The sequence below is a fragment of the Pipra filicauda genome, unplaced genomic scaffold, assembly GCF_003945595.2.
Source record: "Pipra filicauda isolate LSUMZ 115617 unplaced genomic scaffold, ASM394559v2 scaffold328_size813605_pilon, whole genome shotgun sequence".
NCBI classification, from domain to species: Eukaryota; Metazoa; Chordata; class Aves; order Passeriformes; family Pipridae; genus Pipra; species Pipra filicauda.
The window spans coordinates 224,271-250,823 of record NW_024104452.1 but is presented as its reverse complement, the minus strand read 5'-3'; the positions used below and the strand labels follow the sequence as shown (position 1 = coordinate 250,823).

The window sequence follows — 26,553 nt, the reverse complement described above, 5'->3', positions numbered from 1 at the left end:
AGCTAATGATGATCTCCCAGTTTCAAAACAAACAAATAAACGAACATAACGGAGGGAAGGGCTGCTGGATACAAGACAGCACAGCCCCCGGGATGCGCGGGGGAGGAGAGGGATGCTCCCAGAGCCGGTGCCCGCCGCTGCTCTGCGCTCCAGGGCGGGCGGGCGGGCGCTCAGCCAGGGCACATCCCCGCGTCCAGCCCCGGCTCCCGCGGTCGGGGCGGGGAGGCGCCTCCTCGAACACGTTGAAAGTTTGGGGCGGCCCCGGCGGCGCGGAGGAGGCAGAGCCCGGGCGGCGCGGGCGCTGCGCCCCCGCTGCCGCACCTGCTCCGCGGGCACCGCGCCCCCGGCACCGCCCCGCTCCGCGCCCCCGGCCCTGCTCCGCCGCCGGGAAGATGGCGAGCCCCGGCCTCCGCCTACTGCTCCTCGGTTACTTGGGGGTCCTGAGCTGTAAGTGCCGCGTCCCCTCCCCGCGGGGCTGTCGCGTTCCGCTGCCTCCGGGAGCGCCCCGGCTCCCGCCCCGCACGGCGCTGGGCTGCGGGGGGACGCTCCCCCCGAGGTGCGGTTGTGTATCCGTGTCTGTGTGTGTGCCCGCAACCCCGGGACGGGGGGGAAGGGGGGTGTCGCTTCCCCTCCCTCGTCCCGGAGCCAGAGGAGCCAACTCGCATCTCCAGCAGCGAAACGCGAGCGAACGCCGCAGCCGGGGCGGTGCGCGCTGATTATTTCCATGTGTCTCTTGTTTTCACGCAGATGTAACCTGTTTAAGCCCGGCCTGTTTGAGCGCAAGCCAGCGGTTCTTTGCCGCCGTGCAAACTTTAGGATGCGGGCTGCGTAGTTTGCGTTTCTGATGGCCTTTACAAGGTGAATGAGTGAGGGACCGCGAGTGTGTTTTCTGTTGACGGCGCTGAATGCTGCTGTTCCAGGACAGAGTTCTGTGTCCAATACTTTTATGGTCCTATTGTCTTAACTCCTTAAAAACTGGAGGGGAATAGGGAATATTAGACTAAATTGGGAAAAGGTTCCCCACCCAGAAAGCTTGTAAGAGAAACACAGATCACGGGGCCAGATACCTGAGGAGAAGCAGTGAATTAACACACAGTGCTACAGTGCCAGTCGTGTTAATGCTGTCACTTTAAGATCACGTCTTACAGTGCTCCTGTTCTATGCTTCTCGTGTCTTGCTGGTGTTTTAGGGAAAGAGGTACACGTGGAAATAGTGTTTTGAGAAGACTTACGTAGCACAGTTGTGCAATGAAATGATCAGTCTGGGGTGGGTTCTCAGTGCATTACGGATATGGCACATCCAAGGTGCTCATGCTGGGTATGTTTTGAGGTTTACCTTTCACTCCTCCTCACCTAACAGAAACTTAAGTGTGGAAACTCCTCTTTTTGCAGATGAGTCGTGTTTAGGAGAGGCTTGAAGTGATGTCTGTGTGATAGGTCTTTGGCTTCATGGTGGTTTCTCTTTTCTTCTCTTTTTGTTTCTGCAAGACCTTAGGGAAATGTTAGACTGTTAGATGAACAGCTAGCACAGACTTTCTCTTTCATATAGTAAATAATAATAAATAGTATTTTCTTTGTATTTTTTCCTTCATTTGTTCTTAATTGCATGGGTACATCTGAGCCAGTGAGCTGTGGGGTTTTTTTTGTTGACAGATTTTTGTTGTTCAGGCTACTCAACTTTCTGGTTAGCTGTGTCTGTTAGCAGTGCTGGCTTTGACTAGTGAGGAAATGATAGAGCGTGGTTTGGAAGCAGTACAGTGCATTGAAGTCTGGTGCCTACATTGTTCTAAGACTTACTTGTTTGGGGATTTTTTCCTCTTCCTGTCCCAGTTCCCAAAAAAACACCAGGTGGGAAGCAGGTTTACCAGCAAGGTGCTGATAAGAAGTCTTTACATGAAGAAAGTGACTGTAGGTGTGTGGCTGTGCAGATGCTGATTGTTTGTGAGCCAGAGGAAATCTAGGCAGAAATTCAGCAGCAGCCTGGAGCCTGCTGCTGCTGCTTCTGTGGCTGGAGCGCCTTCACATGAACAATAAGGCTGAGTAATTGTGGCATCCAAGTCAGGCATATGGGCTGAGCAGTCTCTTATGTGGGACCCACATGCTCTGGAGAGGGTGGGGAGTGGGCAGAAACTAGTGAGGGGAAAAAAAGGAGTGATTGATACCTGACAAGCAGGGTGGGTGGGGGTTGGTCTCTTCTCCCAGGCAACCAGTGACAGGACAAGAGGGCACAGCCTCAAGCTGTGCCAGGGGAGGTTCAGGTTGGACATCAGGAGGAATTTCTTCTCAGAAAGGATTGTAAAGCATTGGAATGGACTGCCCAGGGAGGTAGTGGAGTCGCCATCCCTGGAAATATTCAAGGAACAACTAGACATGGCACTCGGTGTTCTGGTCCAGTTGATAAGGTCGTGATTGGTCAAGGGTTGGACTCGATGACCTTTTCCAACCTAAATGATTATGTGATTATATGATTATATTGTGGGGCAGGTGTAGAGAACTTTCTTGGTAGCTAAGCTGCAGAAATTAAAAGCTGTATAAATTGGTCACAGGACATTTTCAGTGAGAACCTTCTAAGAAATATTCGTGACCTGCAGAACTAGTTCCTTCTCTGAGCTAAGCCTTGCTTTTCACCTTTAATTTAGGGGAAAGAAAAGGAGTTGGGGGTCTTTAATCATGTTATCTCTCAAGCTTCTGGAACTGATAGTATTGGGAAAATTTTAAAAGGTGCCACAGAGCACTTGGGAGCTCTGTTGGCAGGACAGAAATTGTACAGAAATTATTGTTATTAACCATGATGGCTACTCTGGAGGAGATACGTGCCGATGAACTGGCTTTTCTGTCAAGCTTCTAAGTGTGATTTTTCTTGCATTAGTGTACATTAAACTTAAACTTAAGTTGGTGATTCTGGAGGCTAATCCAGCAGATGTGTCTGTGTGAGGACAGTGCAGAGGCAATAAATAGTATTCTTGCATAAATATTTGATGGTGCTCACCGGGTTAGTTGATTGAGCAATAAATAAGGTGATATTTTGTTTGTTTGTTTATTTTGGCTTTAAAAGCCCTATTCCTTATTCCTCAGGAATCTTTCAGTCAGATACAAAAGGCTTTTTTGTTCTAGAAACTCTGTATCTTTGTCCTTCATGCCCAACAAGCAATGACTGCATTAACTGTAGGCATTAATAGTGGAAGTCTTTATGCTGTCTTGACTGTATGTGTTGTACAACTGATATACTCAAATTTGAGAATACTGCCAACCCCCAGTCTTCAGCTGAACCCTCTTTGCTGGATTAGATTGGAAGGAACTCATTTCTAAATCAGACCATAATCAGGTGAGATGGGATTTCTTGAATTTGTAAGACTTCATACTTCTCTAGCAATACCTGTTCACTGTAATGCTGTAAAGCATTACCTGGTTTTGAGGGGGCAATGAGGGAAAGAGGCATCAAAGGAAGGTTCCTTCTCTTGCTGTTTTAGGTGAGAAGCAGTTTTTCTTTGCTATGGGCTGCTCACAGTCTGTAAAACTGCACACTCTTAGACACCCTCAACATAAAATGTGAGAGGAGAGTAAGCTACCTAAATATAGACAAACAAATGAAAGCTAACTACAGAAAAGCAATGTGTGTTTCTGTCTTCAGCCTAATACTTTTCTTTAATGACTGTGGTCACACTGCACGAGACACCCAAATGCTTCTTGGGAGCTGATGGGAAGACTTTCCTGTCTTTGAAAGGGAGACATGTTTCCCTCTAGCTCATTTTATAACCTTCAAAATTTTGCCCTCTGGGTTAGATCCTCAGGGCTCAGAAGAAACTGGCTGTGAGTTACTGGCATGTCTTCCAGAAATCATGGCCTTTGCTGCATTTCAGCAAGTCATGCTGTTTTCCTTAAACCTAGGCATGCTGCTTGGAAGTGGCTCTGAATTCCTAAGAGGACTCAGCCAGAAGCACTGCTGTTCTGTGGCAGGGGCTCTGTCTCTTTCCAGCAGAGAGAGCTGGTCACTGATGGTCCCATGGTATCCTTATTTTAGGTTCCTGGCCCCATAGTCTGCTATTGGATGTGCAAAAGAGAAAATAAGTGTGATTGTCTTCCCTCATTGCAAACAGGAGACAGGAAATATACCTGGAAATGTCGTGTCAAGACAGTCACATTTTTTCGTTTCCCCTGTTTAAGGTGGATATATGCAACGGGAGGACTTGCTTTTGTTGTTGCTTGGCCTCTGAGAGCCCGTTTTCTCAGCTTTAAAGTTGCAACAATTCTTTGTTCATGTTGTAGGATATCTGTTTCTGGGAACTGTGAATATCATAGGGCATCTGGCATTAATAATGAGACTTAAAACTACCACTGTGATTAGCAGATCTAATTGAGCCTGGATGAGGTCTTCCTATTGGTCATTTAGCTGAATTACACAATGATGTTTTTGTGATTATTTCCTGTATTATACCTATAATTCCTACTGCAGCCTGTTTTGGTAGCTGCCAGGTTCTGCTGCAGAAACTGGCTGATGCCAGTGCAAATGATTAGGTAAGAAAGCAGAAGTAATTGAACTTTGACATCACATTTTCTGTTCAGCTGACTGATTTAACAAAACATCGGGGTTCACCTTTCATGACCTAGAGCTACCAAACTTGTCCACACCCACTGACTAACCCCAAATGTTATTTGGGGTATGTGCAGACCTGTTTTTAAAGAAGTGAGCTAAAAAAGTTAGAGGAGGTGTTTACCCTTCTTCAAAGGCTGCCCCAGGTGCTGCTGGTTGCTAGAGAGGACTCCTCTTGTGAAGTGTGGGAGAATCTTCTTGTATAATTCTTAATATCTTCTGATATTAAGAAAATTCAGTTTCTTCATAAATTCACAACTAAATAATAGTGATAGTTCTTCACTGGAGATAGTGACATGCATGTGAACCTTCTGCAGTAAGCAAGCTTCCCTTGTTTGGAGGGGAGTAAATTTGGGTTGATGATGCTTTTGGAGGGTCAGGAACAACTTTTTAGTAATAAAAGTTTACATCTGGTATGATCTTCTTAGAGTCCATCAACACTCAAAATGTCATCCTTCTGTTGGAGCAGTTCTGTTTACACAGTCTATACTGGCTTCCTGCACCTGGCAATCCCTTTTACGAACACTTTTCTAAAAGTAAGGCTTAGTGTCTTACTTTCCCTTTGCAGTGCTAGAGGTAACTCCAGTGCAAATGCTTATGTAAAGGAAAGTTACTAAGAAATGTGGACACAGCCAGAAACATCCAAATCGCAATATAAATATCTTGTATATTAAAGCAATTGAAGCACAAGTTAGACATTTGTATTTGCCCTTGCAGACTGCTTGCCAGGGCCATATGGAATGGCTAAATTAAGGTTCCCTTGAAGTTATACAACGATATCAAGCAAAAAAAAAAAAAAAGAAAAGGCATAAAATAGTGTCTCTGTGGATGTATACAATGAGCTGTCTCATTGCTGGTTTTTCTTCTTTGGCTGGTTGGTGGTTTTTTTCTCCACCATGAAAACTTTGTTACATACATATGGGAAAAGAGATGGTTTACAAGTTTTTACTCTCTAGTTCAGTGGCTAGTTCAATTCTAGTTCAGTACCGTGGGGTGAGCCCTTCAATGGAAACTGAGAGAAACCTTATGTGAAAGGTGAAGGGCAACTTATTTTCAAGTAATTAATTCTAGTCGTGTTAGCTCACACACTCCTACCTTCAATTTTTTGAAGCTAACTTTGTTACAGTTTCATTTTCTGGCATGTCTTCTATCATTCCCAGTACTTTGGAAAAAATCAGTTTTTGCAAAACATTTTTGCAGAAAAGCCTGTTGTGTCTTCCTCAAAGCACTGTAAGTGACTGTGCTGTAATTCCACCTCAGGAAGCTTAAAGCAAATATTATGATGTCTTGTAATCAAGGCAAATGTTTTGTTTCCTTCATCTAAATACTGAGTTTTTTTAGGGAAATGAATATGTATTTCGAAGAATGAGACAGCAGATTGTGTTCACCTGTATTTCTAAAGTCACTTTTTTGTCTGGAGGACTCCAGTGTGTTATGTCACCTCTGTGCTCACAATATATCATCAAGCATTCAAGTGCTTACATAAAATTTCTTAAAGCAGGCAGAAGGCGAGCTTGGCAGCTGAACATCTGGTCCTGTTCACTTGTCGGTTTCTAACACACGCTGGGTGGTGAAGGAGCTTTTGGAGAAGGAAAAAGAGAAAATGGCCATTTCTGAACAACAGCAAATAAACTTAACAGTGGTAGTTGTTGAACCACTAGTTAAGTCTGTAAATAGGAATTAAAGTCTGTTAATAGGAACTAAGTCTGTTAATAGGAATTAAACCAAGCATCCAGTTTCACTCAAAGATTATTTGCAGGTGAAAACGTGATAGAAAAAATTGGTAGTAAACCTTTCTGAATGCTTGCTTTATACCAGTTCAAAACTTCACAGCTTTAGTAAGAGATGGGAAGATTAAACTTGAATTGAAATAGCTACAACTTGATTTTGGCTGTTTAAAGAGGTAAGAAATGGTCTGACTTGAGCTGGAAAGAACAGACCCTACAGGTATGAAGTTTCAATGAATATATTTACATAGGTCTTGGGTGGATTAACTTCTTACGTGTTGAACATGTTTTTGACCCCGTTCAAACCACTGGATCAGACTCAAAGGGAAACAAAACATATTATTGTCTGGATGGAAAAATGATGTATTATAGGGTTGTTTTGATACCAGATAATGTTAACAATACAGGCTACATTTGTTGTTCACAAACTGCTAGCATAGTACTTGGAGGTAATGATGGAACATTCCTGATAAGTGACTTTTGCTCAAATGAATACAATACATAATCATTTTGGTTTCTTTATTGTATCTCAGCTTGCAGAAAGTGCCCAGTACAAACTGGGAGACAGTCTGGGGGGTGTTATGCTAAGAACTTGTGTATATTGGCTAGATCTGGCTTAGAGCTGGAGAAGTGTTTGTGCTTGGCATACTTGTAAACATAAGATGAAATGATATGCAGAAAGGCAGCATTTGAATGCATATTATGTGAGTTAGACAGCAGTTTGCCATTAGAATGTATAGACAGTACTTATCTCTGGAGGGCCTGGCTCATAACCAAAGCCTTCTAGTAGCTATAATGGCAAAATGAATAAAATGCATCATCTGGAATGATATCTGTAGGATGCATAGATGTGTTTAGGTGCATGTTGTGCACCTTTTGAGCTCTAGTACTCTTACTGTTTCCATAAAATTATCTTAAAAGTAAATATTGGTTCTTTGCACGTTAACTATTGTGCCACCTAAACTGATTTCCTACCCCTACTCCAGTCCTTGAGTAGGTCAGCCACAAAGGTGAGAAATTCTCTCTTGAACTCTTGGCTTTTTGTTTTGTGGCTCTTGTTTTATGTACCCTTGTGCCAGATTGACTGGGATTTCAGGGAGCATGACAGGGCTTTGATAAAGCTTTGACACTGTTCAAACTGGTGTTGCTGAGCACTTCCCAAAACTGGGATTCGGATGTCCCAGGTATTTAATAACAGAGGGCTATATTTCTGTATTTGGGAAGTCTGCTTCCCCACCTAAATAGAGAAAAATCTGAGAGGGAAAGATGAATGGGGATGAGAAGCAATGGCTTTTGTGTGCCAGGACCCTCAAGTGCTCTTGGCCAGGAGCCCCTGCAGTTCTTTCATGTGAGGGTGGTGAGGCACTGGCACAGGTTGCCCAGAAAGGCTGTGGATGTCCCAGCCCTGGAAACATTCAAGGCCAGGTTGGATGGGACTTTGAGCATCCTGGTCTAGTGGAAGGTGTCCCTGCCCATGGCAGGGTGTTGGAAGTGAATGGACTTTAAGGTCCCTTCCAACCCAAACCATTCCATAATTCTGGATTGAGGCACTGTAATGGCCTTGGCTGGGGCACTCTGAGCAACTGTTTTCTTGTCACAGGGGTTTGCTGGGTCTGATGGACTGGTGTTATGGTATTGAGCTTGGGGTAAGTCAGGAATTGCCAAGAATAAAGCCCTTAGCTGACCCATGCTATAGGAAAGGGGTGTGCATTAATTAACTCTTAACTTACCTATGTTAATTCTAAATAGAAATATATGCTTTTTGTAATAACTGTGATATGCCTGAAGACTCTTCAAATGCTGCTGCTGAACTGTAGTGTGACCTCTTGCCAATTAAGATGTTATATGGCAAGATTTGGGAAAAGGTATAAATATTAATAACTTCTAACAGGTAAATGCATATATTTCATTGCTTGAAACTTAGAAGATTATAAGTGATCAGGAAATTATACTGCACATAAACAACTCCAGCTTGTTTCAGATGTCCAACACCTAACTGTTGGACTGATTAAATAGAGGAGGATTATCTCTAAAACTGAAGTATTAGAGTATCAAAGGGATACATCACTGGTATCTGCTTAGTGCTGTTCAGAAACCAAAAATTGTGATAAATGTTGCTGGTTTGAGTTCTTTTATTGTGTGTTATTGGTTTGCTGGGTTTTTCTTTGTATCTGTCCACACCTCCTGCCTTTTTTTTTTTTTTTAAAAGAACAAATATGTATCACAGGGTTCCCCGTGGAAAGTGGGGAACATGTCTTGTGTTTTTCCTTTTTCTTTTTTCTAGTGTCCACATAAAGCCCAAATAAAAGTTCATTAATAGCAATGCTTAGATGTTGGAAGAGTTTGTGCAGAAAAGGTCTTTATCCTCCAAGAAGCCTTAGTAGCTTTCCATTTAAATGTCAGTAAATATTTTTATGCGAATGATAAATGCTTTGTTTTTAGTCAGTATTTGAGTATTCTTTGTATCTTGCAATGAATGCTGCTGTTGCCTTCTGTTCAGCAGCATAATGGTCCTCCCTGGTGTAATGTGACTCAGCAAATCACACAGAGGTCATAATCATTTGAGAGGCTCCTGGAAGGAGAGTCAATATTTCAGTATTGGAATAGGGCAAAACAACATCTGAGAATGTACTAAGAGAGGGAGGGTTGGGGCAGACAGGTGGTAGTAAGGGCTTGTAAGATTTTTAAGACAATGCTGTTGTAGTATTGGAGTGACTAGTAAAGCAAATGCATTTAGATACTCCAAAGCCACTGGTAACATCAAAGTTGGCACCTGGGAGAGGAGATAGAGAAAAGTGAGCAGATACATCCATAGTGGAATTATGCTTAGATATCAAGAAGCAACCCTTTGGGCTGTGTGATGTGTGGGTTTGTTACTTGCTAGACAGTCTAAGAGGCCTTCACATAATTCCATTTGTAAGTCAATTGCTTTATTTTTTTTTCCTTTTCTGAATAAGACCTATATCCTGGACATCAGCTAGTGCTATTTTAGGGGACAAAAGTCATCTGGGGAAGCTTGTCAACAGGAGATGTAGAGAGACTTAACTAAGTTTTTTTTTTCACCTCAGCTTTCCCTCTGTCACTGCTTCTGTCCTCTGTCCACTGTCCTCTGCTTCTTATTTCATTTGTGTTCCAATTGTATTTCTGCCTGAGTCCCTGGGCCTGTAAACAGTCCACACAGAGTTACTGTCTGCTTTTTAGTTGTGTCCAAATTCTTGGCTGTCTTTTTCCAAGGAAGCTTCTCTGGCTAAACGGGGCAAGAGGCTTTGTTATGAAATTAGTCTTGTTAAGTAGAAGATATATGTAGACTTGGCTATGAAGAGTTGCATTATATATCTGTAAGCTCTGAAGTGGATAATCTTTCCTCAGTAAGAGTAATAATTTTGTCCTGTAAGGAGCCTATTCCTTTTCTGCCCTAAAACAACACCTGACACTCATAAACCATAAAATCTTATGGGCTTATTTTCCAGAGTTGCTTTCAGCAGAACTGTCGCACTTTGACTGATGAGTTCCTCTTCAAGAAGAGAAATGCTGGTAGCAATGTATTATTGAAAAAGCCATCTTGTTCCCTTTCTTGATTTCTTGGCCACTTGTAGCTCTGCTGATGTTCTGTACCATCCAGGCTCATTGCAAGAAGCTCAGCCCTGCAACAGCACTGGGAATAAATATGTAAATGTGCCCAGATTCTCTAAGAGTTGGACTTGATGATCATTGTGGGTCCCTTCCAACTCAGCATATTTTGTGATTCTTGATAAAATAAATTTCTTCTGTGAATTTAGAGCTCAACTCCAAAGACCTTATTTTGTATTTGGGTTCCTTGTGATCACAGTGTTTATGCTGATGTGCATTTGCTGGTATAATATCTTTGCCATCATAGTCCTTGGACCGTTCTTCAGTCCAAGTGGTATTATTTAGTCTTATTACAATCAGACAATCAGGACCAGGGCAGTGATGGTCCCCCAGTACTCAGCACTGATGAGTCCAATGCTGTGTCTGGTTCTGGGACACTCAATTCAGGAAGGATGCTGAGGGGCTGGAGCATGTCCAGAGAAGGGCAACAGAGCTGGGGAAGGGTCTGGAGCACAAGACTGAGCAGCTGAGGGAGCTGGGGGGGGCTCAACCTGGAGCAAAGGAGGCTCAGAAGGGACCTTTTCACTTTCTACAACTACCTGAAAGGAGGGTGTAGTGAGGTGAGGGTCAGGTTCTTCTCCCAGACAATTAATGAAAGAACATGGCATCAAGATGTGCTGGGGAGGTTCAGGTTGGACATGGGGAAGAAATTCTTCATGGAAGGGTTGGTCAAGCATTGCTATGGGCTTCCCAGGAAGGTGATGGAATCATCATTCCTAGAGGTGTTCAAGAAATGACTGGATGTGGCACTGAGTGCTCTGGTCTAGTTGACAAGGTGGTGATCAGTCAAAGGTTGGACTTGATGATCTTGGAGGTCTTTTCCAACATAATTTTTTCTGTAATTCTATGATTTCTAAAGGAAACTTCATTTTAAGCAATAATAGTGTCACGCAGGTTTCTAGAACATCTCTGGTATCCCATGAGCAGTTGATTATAAAGGGAATATGGACAAAAGTAGGCAAAGCAGATGGTAAAACAGTAGTTTAAAGCAGTAAGAGATGCCTTGCTGGCAGACACGGCTTCATGAAATGTGTTGTTCTATTGACTCTCGCAAGTATTCTAGTAATGTAACACATGGGTTTTGATGATATGTGTGCTGTAGAATAATGCAGGCATCCATTTTAACCACCAGACTTTCAAGCACTTAAGTTGTGCTGGAGAAGGTGGTGACCCAGGGGGCTGAATCCTTAATTACATATGGTTTATTCTAAAAAAATAAAATAATGGCTTCAAAATTTTTTTTTGTTGCATTTTTACAGCATCACGGGATTGCTGACATCTTTTTTTGTTTTGTTTTTGTGACAGTGAAAGAGCTGGTACTGTCTTAGTGTAAGTACCTGCAGACAAGACCATCAAATCCCATTACAGGAAGCAGCAAACCACTGAATTGTGAATATTGGCTCATATACTGAGCTTTCTCTTCTTCTGACGCAAAGCACCAGAGTGTTTCATCAGGGAAATACTCTTGAGGATGTGACTCCTAACACATCTCTCCTGTTGAAAAGCTATGATGATCACCAAGTTAAAATTTATGCTTGATTTAAAAATGGAGGCACAGAGTTTGTTTATTCCTGTTTCCTGTGTAACTTTCCAGTGTTGTTCTAATGTTTTCTAATCTGAATATCCAGATGTTGTTTTGCTTGTATAGCTTTTAATGTGATGAAGACTGTAGTGGTTTTGGTTTGTTTTGGTTTTTTAACTCTTCATCCCTGTAAAGGAAAACTTGGCACCTCTTATACTGTGACCTATTGTTCCTAGCTGTTACCTTCCGGAGGATTTCTTCTAATCAGCCTCCTCCTTTAAGCATGAAAAACATCTTCTGTTTATTCTAGCTCCTCTTGGTACTTATCAGCCTTAATGGAATTAAAGGAGTGGCTTCAGTCTTGTTCACATGGGCCAGAAGATGATTCTATAAAATTTGGTACTAAAGAACTAAATTATCTATTAAAGGCCTGTAGAATTAAATATGCACATTCATACTGTAAACTACAATTGAAAATACTAGTCATCAAACATGATTGTTAGTTTCTTCTGGCAGGAAGACACTATTGAGCAACCTTGGCAGTGTAAAAGATCATGTGTGAATGGAAATGGGATGAGCTAAGTGGTCATCATGTTCCCTGCTCATGTTAGCAAAGAATCTGGTCTGTAGTCTGGAGGGAAAATAGCTAAAAAACTAGTTCAGTGCTGTCTATCACTTAATAGGATGCTGTCCTGAAATACAAGGTTCGAGTGGCATTTACTCAAGTGAAACCACCAGCCCTACCCCCAGTTACTGGAAACATCTTCTCAGAAATCCCAAATTCACAAAGCATTGCACAAGGCTCTCGCTGAGTATTTGTATTTAAAGAGCATCCTACTGTTTTTGGAAGGACTCTGAGGTTTTTGGTTTTTTTTTTAATTGGCATGCTAGCTAGAATGAAGTCATGGTAGTGTGTCCCAAAGTCAGCAAAATTTGAATGAGAGAAAGCCTGTGTCAAGCCCTTTTTAAAAACTCACCACAAGGAGTTACTCATGTATCCATTGCATATAAAAGTATATTTTAGATCAATATTTGCTTCATAGGGATTTAGCTATAGTTGGTCCAAGTAGCTCTCCTGCCTGCTACTTAGGATGTGTTTGCAACACACAATTCTGATTAGTGATATATATATATATATATATAGTCCTATACCTTGAGAGGCTGGACGTTAGTACATACTTGTACATACTCCTGGTCTGCTGTGAAAATGCTTTGTAGAAATGCTGAGATTAATCTAAAAGGTGTTGAGAAGATCCACTAGGGAAAAACTGCTATGAACTTGAGAAGGGACTGAGAATGGCAGAGGGGTTGGAGGTAGATAATCTTTAAAGTCCCTTCCAAACCAAACCATTTTGTGATTCTGTGAGGCACAGGAAATTTGGTTGCAGCTTAAATGAAAAAGAGTAACTGTAGGATGAAACATCTCTTCACTTTACCAATGTATTTATTTACAACAAATTTAAAATTGTAGCATCCAGATGTTCTTCCTAACATCTGGGAACATGCTCCTCTGGTAAGGCAGCTTGTCTGACTTCACTGGTTCTGAATGAGCAGGGACTCCAGTTTCATATGATGTTTACTGGAATTGTAACTAATGTTGATTCATAAAATTGGAAAGTAAACTAAATCTAATTTCAGAGTTTTTAAGATAAGTAATGGGTGTACTTGTAGGTTTATAAATCAGGCGACTTCATGAAACTGTTTATCTTTTCCAAATCACTTAGCAATTGCAGCAGAAGTCACTTAAGGGCTGTAGATTTCAGAGATCTTTATCTCGAACTGTGGGCCAGGATGGTTGCGTTCATTTGGGGAGTGGTGGGATGTTGTTTGTTTCCTTCTAGTTTCCCAACTCTCTTGTGTTTCAAAGCTGATTTTACGGCTGATGTAAATCAGTCGTGGTACCATTGACTTCAGAGGAACACGCTGGTTTGCGCTAAGTATCTAGCTTTATTTTGTCAGTTTAATAACCATTCTGCAATACTTCTGGGTATTTGCACAGGCAAGTGTTCTGCTAAATCGTTACCCCTAGAAATGCCAAGGGAAATTTGTTTGTTCAGCTCTGTAGTGTGATACGAGGTGGGCAGGACAGCAGTGGCAAGGGGCTTCTACCCCCATAGACCATTCTCATGGTCTTTTGAAACATGAGGCACTAGACGCTTGTCCTCAGTGTCCCGATGCATCTTAAAATAAGCAACAGCTGAAGCAGCTTTAGGCTCGCTCTGCATTTACGAGCTGCCTTTGAGCCGCAGATGAGTTGCTGTGGAAACCAGTGCTGAGCAGGACTGGGAGATGGCTGGAAAATAGGCTTTTCTTGTGAGAGCCTGACTAGTTTACACCCCCATTCCCCGTTTGCAGAAGCTCCCTCTGAATTGCTATGGAGACAAGAGGAGTAGTGAAGTTTTCAGTCTTGTAAAAGTGCGAACTATAAATATTTATTTGGTTAATAACGTGTTTTCTGCAATCTCTCTGTTGGAATAAACTCTGTGCTACACTGAACATTTTCAAGCTGTGCATTCAAACCCTTCCTCTCTTCTATGTGAGTAGAAAAAAAGGAGAGAAAATAAACTTTGGAGGGAATTGAATTTTACATTTTGATTATTATTTATAAAACATTTAATAGTAGTTTTTTCCCCCAGCATTTCCCCTGCTCACGCAGTAATCTTTCAGTGTTGGGGACTACTGAAAGCACTTAAGACAGTGTTCAGTTTACCTGAAATTCTTGTACTTTAGCGTTCATTTTCTTCAGAAAGGCTGACCTAAATAATCTCTTCCTTTCTTTTTCCCTGCCGTGTGTTTTGTTTTTTTTTTTCCTTTCCAGTTTCTCCTCTACAAGCACTTCACTTTTTGTCAGGGCCAACTGTCCTTGGGGCTTTGCTCCGAATTGAATCATTAACATGATTTTAAAGTTATCCTACTGATAACTTTAGATAATAGGTTCTGAAAGCTTCAATCTTTTATTACTTTTAGTTCCAAGGTATTTTTTTGCTTAACTTGAAAGTTAAGGATAAAGGCACCATGACTGCTATGTTGGCTTTCCAGATTGCACTGAACAGTGCCCCAAAAAAGCAGAGGATTAATTCATTCTTTGGTTATTTCTTTATAAATGAAAACCTCTTTGCTGGCCCGATCTCTGTTTGAGGCATTTAACACAGGAACTTCTTTTCCCTGTGAGAACGGGAGCTCCTCCGATCGTCCAACACCAGCTTTTAATACAGGTAGAAATCCTGCTCTTAGTCACTTTCTGGAAAAGCTTCTCTACCCTGTTTAGATAACTCCTGGCTAAGTGAGAACGCAGTTTTGTGTTCTGCTTGTCATGTGATTTCCATTACAGGGACAAAGTTACTGAAACTGCTTAAAACCTACTTTCTGTAACACAAGCATGAAGGATTGTTTTTGGGTTTATGCTACATCTGAGTAAAATGGTACTTCTTAAATTAAGCTCTGAAACTCTGGATATGTAATTAATAAATCCACATGTAGTTACTGCTGGTTTCCCAGTTGTGTTCAAATTCTTAGATGCCGTTTTTAAGGAAGAGAAGGGAAGGAAAACAGTGATACAAAGGCTTTGCCCAGTTGTCAAAGAGTGCAGTGGTTTTCTAACAAACAGCTGTTGGGAGAATGCACTGATTTTTGTGGGAAAAGAAAGAAATTATGTCTCTATAAGCATTTAAACATATTTAAAGTTTATTCAAAGCTTTTGAAAGCTCTGTGAACAGAGAAGCTCTGTGAACAGGAGGGGATGGCTAGTTCTTGTATGTACAGAACATGTTTCCTGAGTTAACTCTATTTCCAGCCACACTATTTAAAATAGTATGTCCAGTATAGATATGTTAGTAACTTAAACACCTTCAGTTTTAGGATGGGACTAATCACCAGAAAACAGGAAAAATTATTTGCTGCATCATGTTGCAGTAGAGAAAAGGTATTTGAACTTGAGCAGCTTGGCCATTAAACTCTGTCACTTCAGCTTAAGTTTTGGTTGTTTGGGGTTGGGTTGTTGTTTTCTTTTTTTTTTTTTCACCTCTGAAACAACTTGCTTGTCAGGGGAGGAATGACCCTGACAAAGTACATTTTAGGGTGACACCTTGCTTTGTTGCAAGAGAAGTCCTGCAGGCAGAGTATCTTAAAACTTTACTGTTTTGCCTTACTTAACTGTCTATGGATTTATTTTTTTTTTTAATTTGACTGCTCTTGCTCTTAATTGAGATCTTTTATTAAAAAAAAAAAGGTGAAGAGAGTATGTGTTGACTTCCCAGCAAGACATCTAATGTGTGTGTTGTATATCTAACCAACCTACCATCTGAATTCTGGCCTTGATATCAGCAGTGCCCTTGTTGCCAAGAAGGCCAATGGGATCCTGGGGTGCATTAGGAAGGGCATTGCCAACAGGTCAGGGAGGTGATCCTGCCCCTTTTCTCATCCCTGGTGAGGCACATCTGGAATGCTGTGTCCAGTTCTGGGCTCCTCAGCACAAGAGAGACATGGAGCTCATGGAGCAGGTCCAGAGGAGGCCATCAAGATGATGAGGGGACTTGAGCATCTCTCTGACAAGGAAAAGCTGAGGAAGCTGGGCCTGTTCAGCCTGGAGAAGAGCCAACAGAGGGGACCTCATCAATGTCTGTCAGTATCTGCAGGGAGGTGTCAGGGCATGGACCTGGCTCTGCTCAGTGGTGCTGAGCAATAGGACAAGAGGCAACGAGCAGGAACTGATGCCCAGGAAGTTCCACCTGAAGTTGAGGAAGAACTTCTTTCCTGTGCAGTGGTGGACACTGGAACAGATCACCCAGAGAGGGTGTGGGGTCTTTCTCACTGGAGATATTCCAAACCTGTGCAACCTGCTCTAAGTAACTGCATCAGAAGGGGGGTTGGACTAGATGATCCCTAGAAGTCCCTTCCAGGCCCAACTATTCTGTAATTCAATTCTGCATGGTTCTGAGCCTGGGCTGGAAGTAGGGAAAATGCTTTTGGGTTTGAGGGAGGTTTTTTTTGGTTTTGCTTGTGGTGGGGGGAAGGTTAGTTTTTGTTAGATACTCAACTATAGAGATGGGATTTTAATTTTGTAATAGCTGATCTTCCAAAAGAGGAGCCAACCCAAATATTGGATTTAATTGTTTGCTTCCCACTGCCCCTGCTCTTCCCTTGTTCTAAAAACCTAGTCCATTTCTCCGTGAATAAAAGAGTCTGTCGGGAGTTGGGAGAGGGCTTGTATAAAATGAGGAGAGGGAAAGCTGTCAGGTGTCTATGCATACAAATTGTGGTGCATGACAGGGATTTTTATGAGGTTACTAATAACTGTCCTTATGGAAAAGGCACTGCTTACAACATAGAAGTTTAACTGTGATACTCTGACAGTGAGCTTTTATTTCTTGTGTCCCCCTGTGTTTTGAGTCTACTGAGTATCTAAAAGCTTCTCCTGTATTTCTGTCATTCCCAAGAGTCAAGACCAAGACATTTCTAGTGCAGTCTAAGGAGTGACAATAACTAGCCCTATTTTTTTTCTAGTGCTTGAGTCACTACTAGTGTGATACATCACAGCTTCTTTGTAGTGCCAGGAAACCAGCACTCCATCTGCTTGTATCAAGGAAGTTTTCCTTATAGTTGTAAGGACTAAAAACTTCTTTGTGAAAAGCAGTTTCTTCAAGCTGCTGGAAAAATGTTCCTCATTTGCCACTGATGTAGGAATAGCACATGTGTACATAGTGTAGGGTCCCTCCTTTTCTTCCTTGAGTAAAATCATCTGCAAGGTCTCTGTCCTAGTTAGCCAGTAAGAGTGTTGAAGATCTTGCTGCATATTGCACCACATGTTAAGCTCCTCTCAAAAGCTCTGTGTTTTATCACCAGGTCTCAGGGAGCTGCAACAGCTCTGGAGTCTGAATGACTGTAACTTGCTGTGTTTCATCTAGCAGTTTCCAAAACCTGACTGAAGTGGTGCTGACAGTTAGCACCTAAGTGATGGCATGGCTGAGAAGCTGTTCAAGTTCCTTTTGTGTTTTAGACCCCATTAGCTGTCCAGCCAGAAAATGTGCCTTCTCTCTTAGGCTGCAATGCTTTATGCAGCCTCACCAAACCTATTAAGAGACAAACTCACTCCACACATCTGAGTTTAGATGGGCTTATTATTCCCACCCTGCGGACCCTGCATTCAGACTACTCCTTTATTTGCCTTCTGTGGCTGAAGATATGCAAGGTTGTTTTTTGTGAATTGGATAAACTGCCAAAAGTAAATCCTGTTCTATTATTATTCTTTAAGATTCGAGAAATGTTGTAACTTAAGATAACTGAAAGACTGAAATTGAGTTTCTTTTGCCTGTTTTTCCCCCTTATGATGCGGGATAACTTCTTATAGCTCGTGTCCAAAATTTGAGGTCTTGATGTTTATGTTATGTTATGTTTACTTAATCACAGAGTCACAGAATGGTTTGGGTTGGAGGGACCTTAAAGATCATCTCATTCCAACCCCCCTGCCATGGGCCGGGACACCTTCCACTAGACCAGATTGCTTAAAGGTCTATTCAACCTGGCCTTGAACACTTCCAGGGATGGGACATCCACAGCTTCTCTGGGCAGTCTGTGCCAGTGTCTCACCACTCTCATACTAAAGAATTTATTCCTAATATCTGATCTACACCTGCCCTCTCTCCATTTAGAGACATTCCCCACTGTCCTGTCACTACATGTAAAAAGTCCTTCTCCAGGTCTCTTGTAGCTCCTTTAGGTACAGAAAGGCCACAATAAGGCTCTTCTCCAGGATGAACAACCCCAACTCTCTCAACCTGTCTTCACAGCAGAAGTGTTCTGACCCTCTGATCATCCTCATGGCCTCCTCTGGACTCGCTCCAACAGGTCCATGTCCTTCCTGTGCTGGGGACCCCAGAGCTGGAGGCAGCACTGCAGGTGGGGTCTCATCAAAGTAGATTAGAGGGGTAGAATCCCCTCCCTTGCCCTGCTGCCCACACTGCTTTGGATGCAGCCCAGGACATGACTGACCACACTGACGTGTGATTGACTTCACACAGTGAGGCTGGGTTTACTCCAGGCTGTTTTGGTGCCTAAATCGCCAGTTTCAGAGGTGGGTTAAGGGCTCTGCCCAACTTAGGAGACTCCTGCAGAGGCTGTGAGAGACTCCTGAGAGACTGTCCCAGTCTCTCCAGCACGCTTGCTGGAGGTTGGCATTCACCAACAGGCAGTGATGGAAGGTGAAGGCTGCTGGCAGAAAACTGACCCCTGACAGGAGCGTGGCTGGGAAGGGTGGTGGGACTGAGCCCTGGCTGCCTATCAATAACTGTCAGTGAACATAGTCCAGCCTGCTGATCCACCCTGAGCACTCCTAAGATGCAATGACGTCTTAGACTACTAAGAAGAATGAGAGTTAGTAGTTTTGGGGTTTCTTTAGGTGATTCACAGCTAATTGTGTCCAAAGGTAGGTAACTTCTCCTCCCCCTTCTCCATTTATGGACTGTGTAGTCTATGGACTGCTTTTCTTAGGAAGAAGTGTGGCAACAAGTGAGCCAAAACAGATGTGACAGTGACAAAACACAAGGTATTGTTGGAGTGCCTCATGGTAGGTAGTTCCATGGCTGAGAAGTTCTGCATCAGCATCTAGTCATGTCACTGAGGCTTTATCCTGGGGTGGTCACATGTCTGAAAGATGCTAACACAAAACAGATGTCTGGTTTCCTATTCTCTTTCAGAGATTTCAGTAAGAGAACTGGCTTCGTTGTTGCTTTATTCTTGGGACGTGAGACTTCCTAAACTTACAGTGTCATCGGAAGCCCTTTGTTAAGCTTTGCTGTAGACCACCTGCTATTTAGAACTTGGCAAAAGAAATACAGACTGCTTTTTCTCATGTACTTAAACTTTGTTTTGATTCTGTTCTCATGTAATTTCCTCCAGGCACACTGTTTCCTTTGATTTGATTTGACTAATACGCTTTTCCTTTATGATTTCTCCGGCTAGTAGTTTCAGTTTACAGTTGTGTGAGCGTTTATCAAATGGAAAGTGTGTATTTTTGGAGTTTATTTCCAAACAAATAGAATTAGTGACACATAAAAGTAGCTTTTTTTTTTGTTTTTTTTTTCTGGTCTGTATAAAAGCATTTGCTGAATAAAAGGTTTCCTGGTACAGTAATATGTCATCTTTTCACTCCTGCTCCTTATATGGTGAATTAAACTCCAAAGCTGAAGTGCTGGACTCCAAATAATTGGCAGAGGTATTTCTGGAAGGGCAACTAAAGGAAGAGATGTTCCAGGCTTAAGGACCTCTCCTGTCTTTCTGCTTGATTATAATGGTTTTAATTTGATCAGCTGTCTCTGCACCACCTTAAGTTACTGTTTGGACTCTACAGCTTCTTGAAGAGAGTCATGTATATGTGTGGTTTGTGTGTGGGAGGAGGAGGGCTCTGTGTATGTAGAACTTGTTTCTTTGTTTTGGCATGTTTTATACTTACTGCAATGCATAATAGAATCTTTATGTATTCTATAAATCCCCTCATGTAACAGGAAACATGGAGACTTTGTGCAATTGCAAGTTCCCAATACAAAGCATGCAAAGTAATTTTGTATTGACTTCCATAGTGAAAAGTAACCACCATGGTCCAACCCCGGAAGTCATAAAACATGTTTTCCTGTGGTGGCTTCTAGCTTATGAATGTGTAGATGGTGACAGTGAGCTGCATGACATCTGTATTAAAGAGGAGGAGAGAAATTTCCAGGTCCATGAAACAGTGAAGGTAATACAGTGGTGAATTGCATGTATTTTAGCTGTTTTGTGTCCAGACAGAGAGGGTTGATGTGCCAATAACTTATAAATGGCTTTATCCACACTTTGGAGTCCTAGAAAGGCTTCCTACCTAAGTGTCAGCAAGTACTAGCTGCTGTCAGAGCCTCAGAACAAAATGTTCCTCCCCATCATGATCACATGAAGGAAGGTGTTATTTCAATACATAAACATGATTTTTATGTATTAGTATATAGGATATGGGAGGGAGGGGAAAGCAGGGGTGTTGTTCTAGAAACATGGTTTGGGTAAAAGTCAAAAGCTAATTTTCTTTCCATAAATCTAAATAGGACCTAATAGATTTAAAAGAAAATTACTTAATGACTTCAGGCTTTACTCTAGACCAAGCCTGGACAATACCAAGGAGCTGGGCTGTGTGTGGACATGCAGGAGGAATGGTTGCTTTGGAAGGGCTGGAGAAATGATTCTGTCATGGTTTCAACAGGCCGTGAGGGGGCTCATTTAGTTTTTTTTTTTATTTCTAACTTCAAAGTTCAGCAGGAAAATTTCCTTTCTTAGTGGGGTGGAAAAAAATTCCAAGCGTTATTTGTAATGCAAACATTTTTTTGCTCTTTCAGTATTCTAAGGGTACATAAATGGCATTGCTAGAATTATCTTCTTCTTGTCTTATTTATTTTCATATTATAAACTTCTCCCACGTAATTATTTTGGACAATAAAAGTAAAACATATTAATGTCAGGATGGTTGCACACAAATTTGGATCTTTTGGTGAGGTGCACATACAAAAATTCACTTTGCATTGCTGGGTGTGAGGCTGTGTTCTCTTAGAAACAAGAAATGTTGGACAGGTATTTGGAAGGAGGGAAGGGGATGTGAGATATCTAGAAAGCAGCATGGAGAATCTGTGTTGGAGCAGGCTCCTGGCAGTAACTGTGACCCATGGAGAGAGCCCACACTGAAGCAGGGGAAAGTGTGTGGAGGAAGGAGCAGCAGAGAGGAGCTTTTATGGACTGACCACAACCCTCATTCCCACAACCACTACACTTACTCTATTTTTAATTGGAAATAAATTTAGTTAACTTTTCCTAAGTTGAGCCTGTTTTGCCTGTGATGGTAACCACTAAGTAATCTCCCTGTCTTTCTCGTGACCCATGAGTTTTTTAATCTTATTTTCTCCCCTGCCATGTTGAGGAGGAGGAGTGAGAGAGCAGCTCTGTGGGTGTCCGACAGCCATCCAAGGTCAACCCAGTGCAAGACAGAGTAAATAAGGAACTGAACTCTTGCTACAGTGCCAGGGGCTCAAGTACCTATTCTGACCATTGCTCCTTGACTCACAGAGGTAATAGATATCAATAGAACTGCAGTTTGTGTTTTTAAAGGATGCTGGAAAAAAAAAAAAACTAGAAAAAAATTATAAATGGAAAGGACCATAGGAACAGTTTGGATGGAGAATTTCCTCTGTTGTGCCAGACTTAAACAATAAGGAATGATCTTGGAGAAGAAAACTGATGGTGTGCTGTATGGGACCAGTGCTGCTTAATATGTACATCAGTGACAGACAAAGGGATTGAGTGCACCCTCAGCAAGATTGTGGGTGACACCAAGCTGAGTGGTGCAGTGACACACCTGAAGGATGGGGCCATCCAGAGGAACCTGGACAAGCTTGAGAAATGGCACCATGAGAATCTCATGAGGTTTAACAAGACCAAGTGCTGGTGCTGCACCTGGGTCGGAGCAACCCCCAGTATCAATCCTGGGGGATGAACAGATTGAAAGCAGCCCTGTGGAGAAGGACTTGGGGGTGCTGGTGGGTGAGAGGCTGGACATGACCCAGCCGTGTGCCCTGGGAGCCCAGAAACCCCCCGTGTCCTGGGCTGCATCCAAAGCAGTGTGGGCAGTAGGGGAGGGAGGGGATTCTGCCCCTCTGCTCTGCTCTGGTGAGACCCCACCTGCAGTGCTGCCTCCAGCTCTGGGGTCCCCAGCACAGGAAGGACATGGACCTGTTGGAGCGAGTCCAGAGGAGGGCCACAAAAATGATCCCAAGACTGGAGCACTTCTCCCGTGAAAATAGTCTGAGAGAGTTGGGGTTGTTCATCCTGTGAAAGTGAAGGGGATTTGTAAGAAAGATGAGGACAAACCTTTTGATAGGGGCTGTTGTGTGTTAATGTTTTAAACTAGAAGAAGGTAGGTTCAGACTTGTTATAAGGAAGAAAGCTTTTATAATGAGGGTTGTGAAACACTAACACAGGTTACCCAGAGTGGTGGTAGGTGCCCCAGCTCTGGGGACATTCAAGGCCAGGCTGGATGGGGCTCTGAGCAACGCGATCAAGGAGTACATTGCAGGAGACTTGGACTAGATGACCTTTAAAGATCCCTTCCAATCCAAACCATTCTAAGATTCTATGATGGTACCTTCAAACAAAGAGAAGAGCATGTTAACTCTGAGCTGTGAGGACCCACAGCTGAAAGCCCAAATGGACTCACGCAAGGGAGAAGTGAGGCATCCACTTCAACAGGAGCAATCAGCTGTCAAAAGAAAACCATAAGAAGCAAAAGATTCTTAATTTGTTTGTGTCTTCAGATCAAGACTGGATATCCATCTGTTAGGTTGCGTGCAACTCTTCCCCCATCAGGAAAGGGAAATTAATTCTTTAGGGATGGATGCCTTAAGGAGGTCTGCGTGCACGAGAAAGAAACTAGTTTAATCTTGCTATTTACCTGTCAGTCAAAAGATTATGCTTTTAAACAAGCCATGTTTCTAAACACTGTTGATGGGGAGAGGGGCTCAGTTCTTGTTCATACTCTCTGTAGCAATTGTTCAGTTGGCTGATGCAGATGGAGGAAAGGGACTGCATTAGGAGTGTCCATGCTGTCTTCAAAACTAGCCCTAAAACCCAAGGGAACTTGAGATGGTTTGGGGGGGGGGGGGAGTACACCTCTGTAAAGAACTGTACTTAGCTGCTGTTAAGCACTTGGTAGCCTGCTGTGAAGTAATTGTAGTAACTGTAACTTAGGCCTTGCAGGAACACTTCTGAATTGTGAGGGAACACAGTGGAATACTTTCCTGGGAGGAGAACAGCTTTTAAGAGAGGATACATAGTTAGATCCAGTGGGATAAAAGATAGCTCGGTGGGGGTTGGTGTAGGACTAGTGGTTATTTCACTTGTTCTCTCTGGAATTTCAGTATTCCAAATATATGAGATATCCAAGAACATAAGGCGTTTTTATTCTCTCTTTGATTTAAAACTACAGAAATGTTGTCTAATGTTTTCCTTCCCATTTCAACAAGATTTTGAGGTAGTTGCCAATTACTGCACGTATTTTTTTACCCTGTAGAAGCTGTATGTGGTATTCTTCAGCAAACACGCCTGCCTTGTAGTAGGAACGCAATGGAAAATACACTTACGGATTAATAGAAGTGTCCCCAGTTAGAAACAGACTGAGACGTTACCCCAGTAAAAACAACATCTACTGTTTATAGAGAACTTCTCACATGTAAATATTATCATGCTGTTGTAAAAAAGAAATACTACTATTTTTTGCAGGTTCAAGAGCATGGAGAGGAAAAGATGAATTGTTCAAGGCCAGCCCTGGTCTAGCTCTTAGTCCTGTGGTCTCCCTAGTAGACAATGTCTAACCTATCCAGAGCAAGGAGGTCTCAAAAATATTGCTTGTAGCTGCTGATGCACATAAGAAATTACTAGTGTCTGTTGCTGATTTGTCTTTGTTTTTTTCTTTCCCCTGGCAGATCCTGAAGTGTCCGGAATTTCCATTTTAACAGATAACGAAAACGTAAAAGCAGAGGAGTTTAAGGGTACAGTATGGGCATTGCTGTGATACCTTTTAATGTATACACAATACATGAAAACTATGTATACGGAAGCTATGCAGCTGTTAAGGTTGTCTTCCTCTTTCCTGAGGAGTCCTACTCCTACTCTGTCCATTGACTTTGTGTTATCGTGTTCTTGTCCCCATTTTCTGTCAGTGTGGGGTTGGACTTGGTGTTCCCCAGAGTCCTTTTAAACCTCACCTGTCCTGTGATTCTATGACTTGTCAGTCCAGGTAGTTCACTCTGTAACTTCGGCCTGGTCTCCTTCCACCCAAAATGATGGGAGCTGCTGAAAAGGAGAAGCATTAAATATAAAAGAGAAGTAAGAGACTAGAGAGAACAGCTATAATTTAGCTAATTATAAGTAACTATAATTTAATGGCTTTTTTTTAATAGCACCAAGCCTATTAGAGTTCAAGAAGCATCTGGACAAAACTCATGACTACAGTTTAGTTTTAGGTAGTTCTGTGAGGAGCAGGGAGTTACGTTCAATGATCCTTAGAGTCCCTTTCAGCTTGAGATATTCTATAATTCAGTAACCAAATTATAGCCTCCAGACCAGATGTAAATCCAAATTAAACATTGTCCAGACCTCTTGAAGATCCCAGAAGGTTTTTCCAGGCTTGGCAGTGCCAGTAGTGATGCACAGCATCCTGTGGGTCTACCTTAATGCAAGTAAAGTAGACCTACTGTGGAAAATACCTCTCACTGACTCTGTTACTGTGGGGGAAAGTGGGAGAGGGGAACTATAACTAAGGAGGGTTTTATTATGTTGTCTTTGTTCTGTGCATGCTCCCTTTCTTCTACCCATTCCTTTTTTCTGAATAAGATTAGTGAATGGGCATCACCGCTATTTTTTTCTGAAACAAAAACATGTGACATATAAGAAAGGGGCAGCTCATTCGAGACAGAGGTGACTTGTTCTGCTGAGAACACTTCAGCTGAGCTGTCTCTGTGTCAGCTAATAGAGACCAGCTCATGAAACCGGCCAACTGTCACAAGGTCAGCAGCAAAAGCAAGCTGAGCTTGAATGATGGTTTTTCTTTGTAAGAAGGATACAAAAACAAAATGGAAAGGAAACTTTAGCAAATCTTAAGATTCAGGAAGTCTCCACCCATCCACTCAACCTGAAGTCAGGAACCTTGGGCTTCCTGAGTGCACAGTATGTTTTTCGAAGCGGCTGGTGCATGTGTAACATGTTTCTGGCAAGGAATGCCCTCCTGCCTCAATTTTTCTTTCAAGTCTGGACATTTTTTCCCCTGTGAGTTATCACCAAGGCTACCAGTCTGGCTTTTTGTTTCTTTGCAGAGCAGACCTAGGAAATCAGACTCTGAAGGGTGAGAGGGTGAACTGTCAGTAGCTCTTAATTGCCCTCCAGCCTCATTTGCTGAGACTGGAGAGGATGATGGTTAATGCAGGTTGACTACGTTTGAGCAGTGCATGTTTGTCTCATGAAAGCTCGACAGGCATTGCCAAAACTATAAAGGCTTTTGATCCTTGATACTCTGGCCTGTATTAGAAGATGAGCGGCCTAAAGGTGGGAAGATCTATGTTATGTTTGTTTCTTCTACAGAAGTTTCTGGAAGATACTAGATTTTACTTTATTAATAGATTTGGAGCCAGTCAGATGTATAGCTGAATTCTTTCCTCTGATGTTGTTTCCAAATAATTCTTATTAATACCTTGACTTTAGAATTATTTACTGGGGAGATATATATATGTGTGTGTATATATATATGTGTGTGTGTATATATATATATATATGTATATTTCAGCATGCTTTTACATGGAGAATGGAACTACTGGAATACCCTGCTGGGAGGACAGTTGGACTCACAGGATTTCCTGTTCTTCATTAGGAGCACTAATTTTGGTGTTTTGTTTTGGTTTTTTTCCTACCCATTTATGGCAACTTTAGCAATAATCCAATAATCAGTAACTCTTGAAGTCTCAGCTTCTCTGTGAAATTTGATTGGTCATGCCTATTATACAGGAGTCAGGGAAACTTGAGTGGTCAGACAGAAAGGTGAACAATTTTATGAATCTTCTTTTCACAAGAACTCAAGAAAACTTAGAGGTAACTCCCATGAGATGTTATGAGCAGCCTCTGCTGCCAGAAACTCCAGGGGCCTGGGGATTCCTCGAACTCAACCACTGGAGCTCAGCCTGGAGACCTGGGGGTCTTTGTCCCAGGCTGATGGGCACAGCTGCTGCTTTCCCGTTTGCATGTTCAGCCAGTGGCAAGGCTGTGTGTGTGTCCCAGGGGTGGCTGTGTGTGCATTGGTGACACTGGCACAGCTACACTGACCACCATGGACAAGGCACTGCCCTCAGCAGCACTCACTGCTGCCCAGGCTCACACAGTGCATCAGGCACAGACAGCAGAGCCTCCTTCCTCTTCTCTACCTGGTGGAGATTGAATTCTCTGGCAAAAACCCTCACACAGTGTTCCAGATTCACAAGCACACGTGTGTTCTTGGATCCTCTGAGTCCCAGCACAGCCCCTCTGCTCATCCCC

At 42.5% G+C, this 26,553-nt stretch overlaps 1 protein-coding gene across 3 annotated transcripts in view; it reads left to right on the top strand.

The window, feature by feature from the left end:
• The first annotated feature begins 311 nt into the window (after positions 1 to 311).
• Positions 312 to 26,553, top strand: part of JAM2 (junctional adhesion molecule 2) — a 40,542-nt gene continuing 14,300 nt past the window's right edge. The window contains exons 1-3 of one of the 3 annotated variants that reach the window (XM_039383862.1): positions 379 to 447; positions 748 to 858; positions 23,955 to 24,020. Coding sequence is in view for 1 of the 3 variants with exons in the window: in XM_027744140.2 (XP_027599941.1) it covers positions 393 to 447; positions 23,955 to 24,020 (121 nt within the window). In the remaining 2 variants the exon portion in view is untranslated. Of the gene's footprint in view, positions 448 to 747; positions 859 to 23,954; positions 24,021 to 25,462; positions 25,573 to 26,553 lie in introns of those variants that run through there. The other 2 variants (XM_027744140.2, XM_039383863.1) reach the window with 2 other exon arrangements.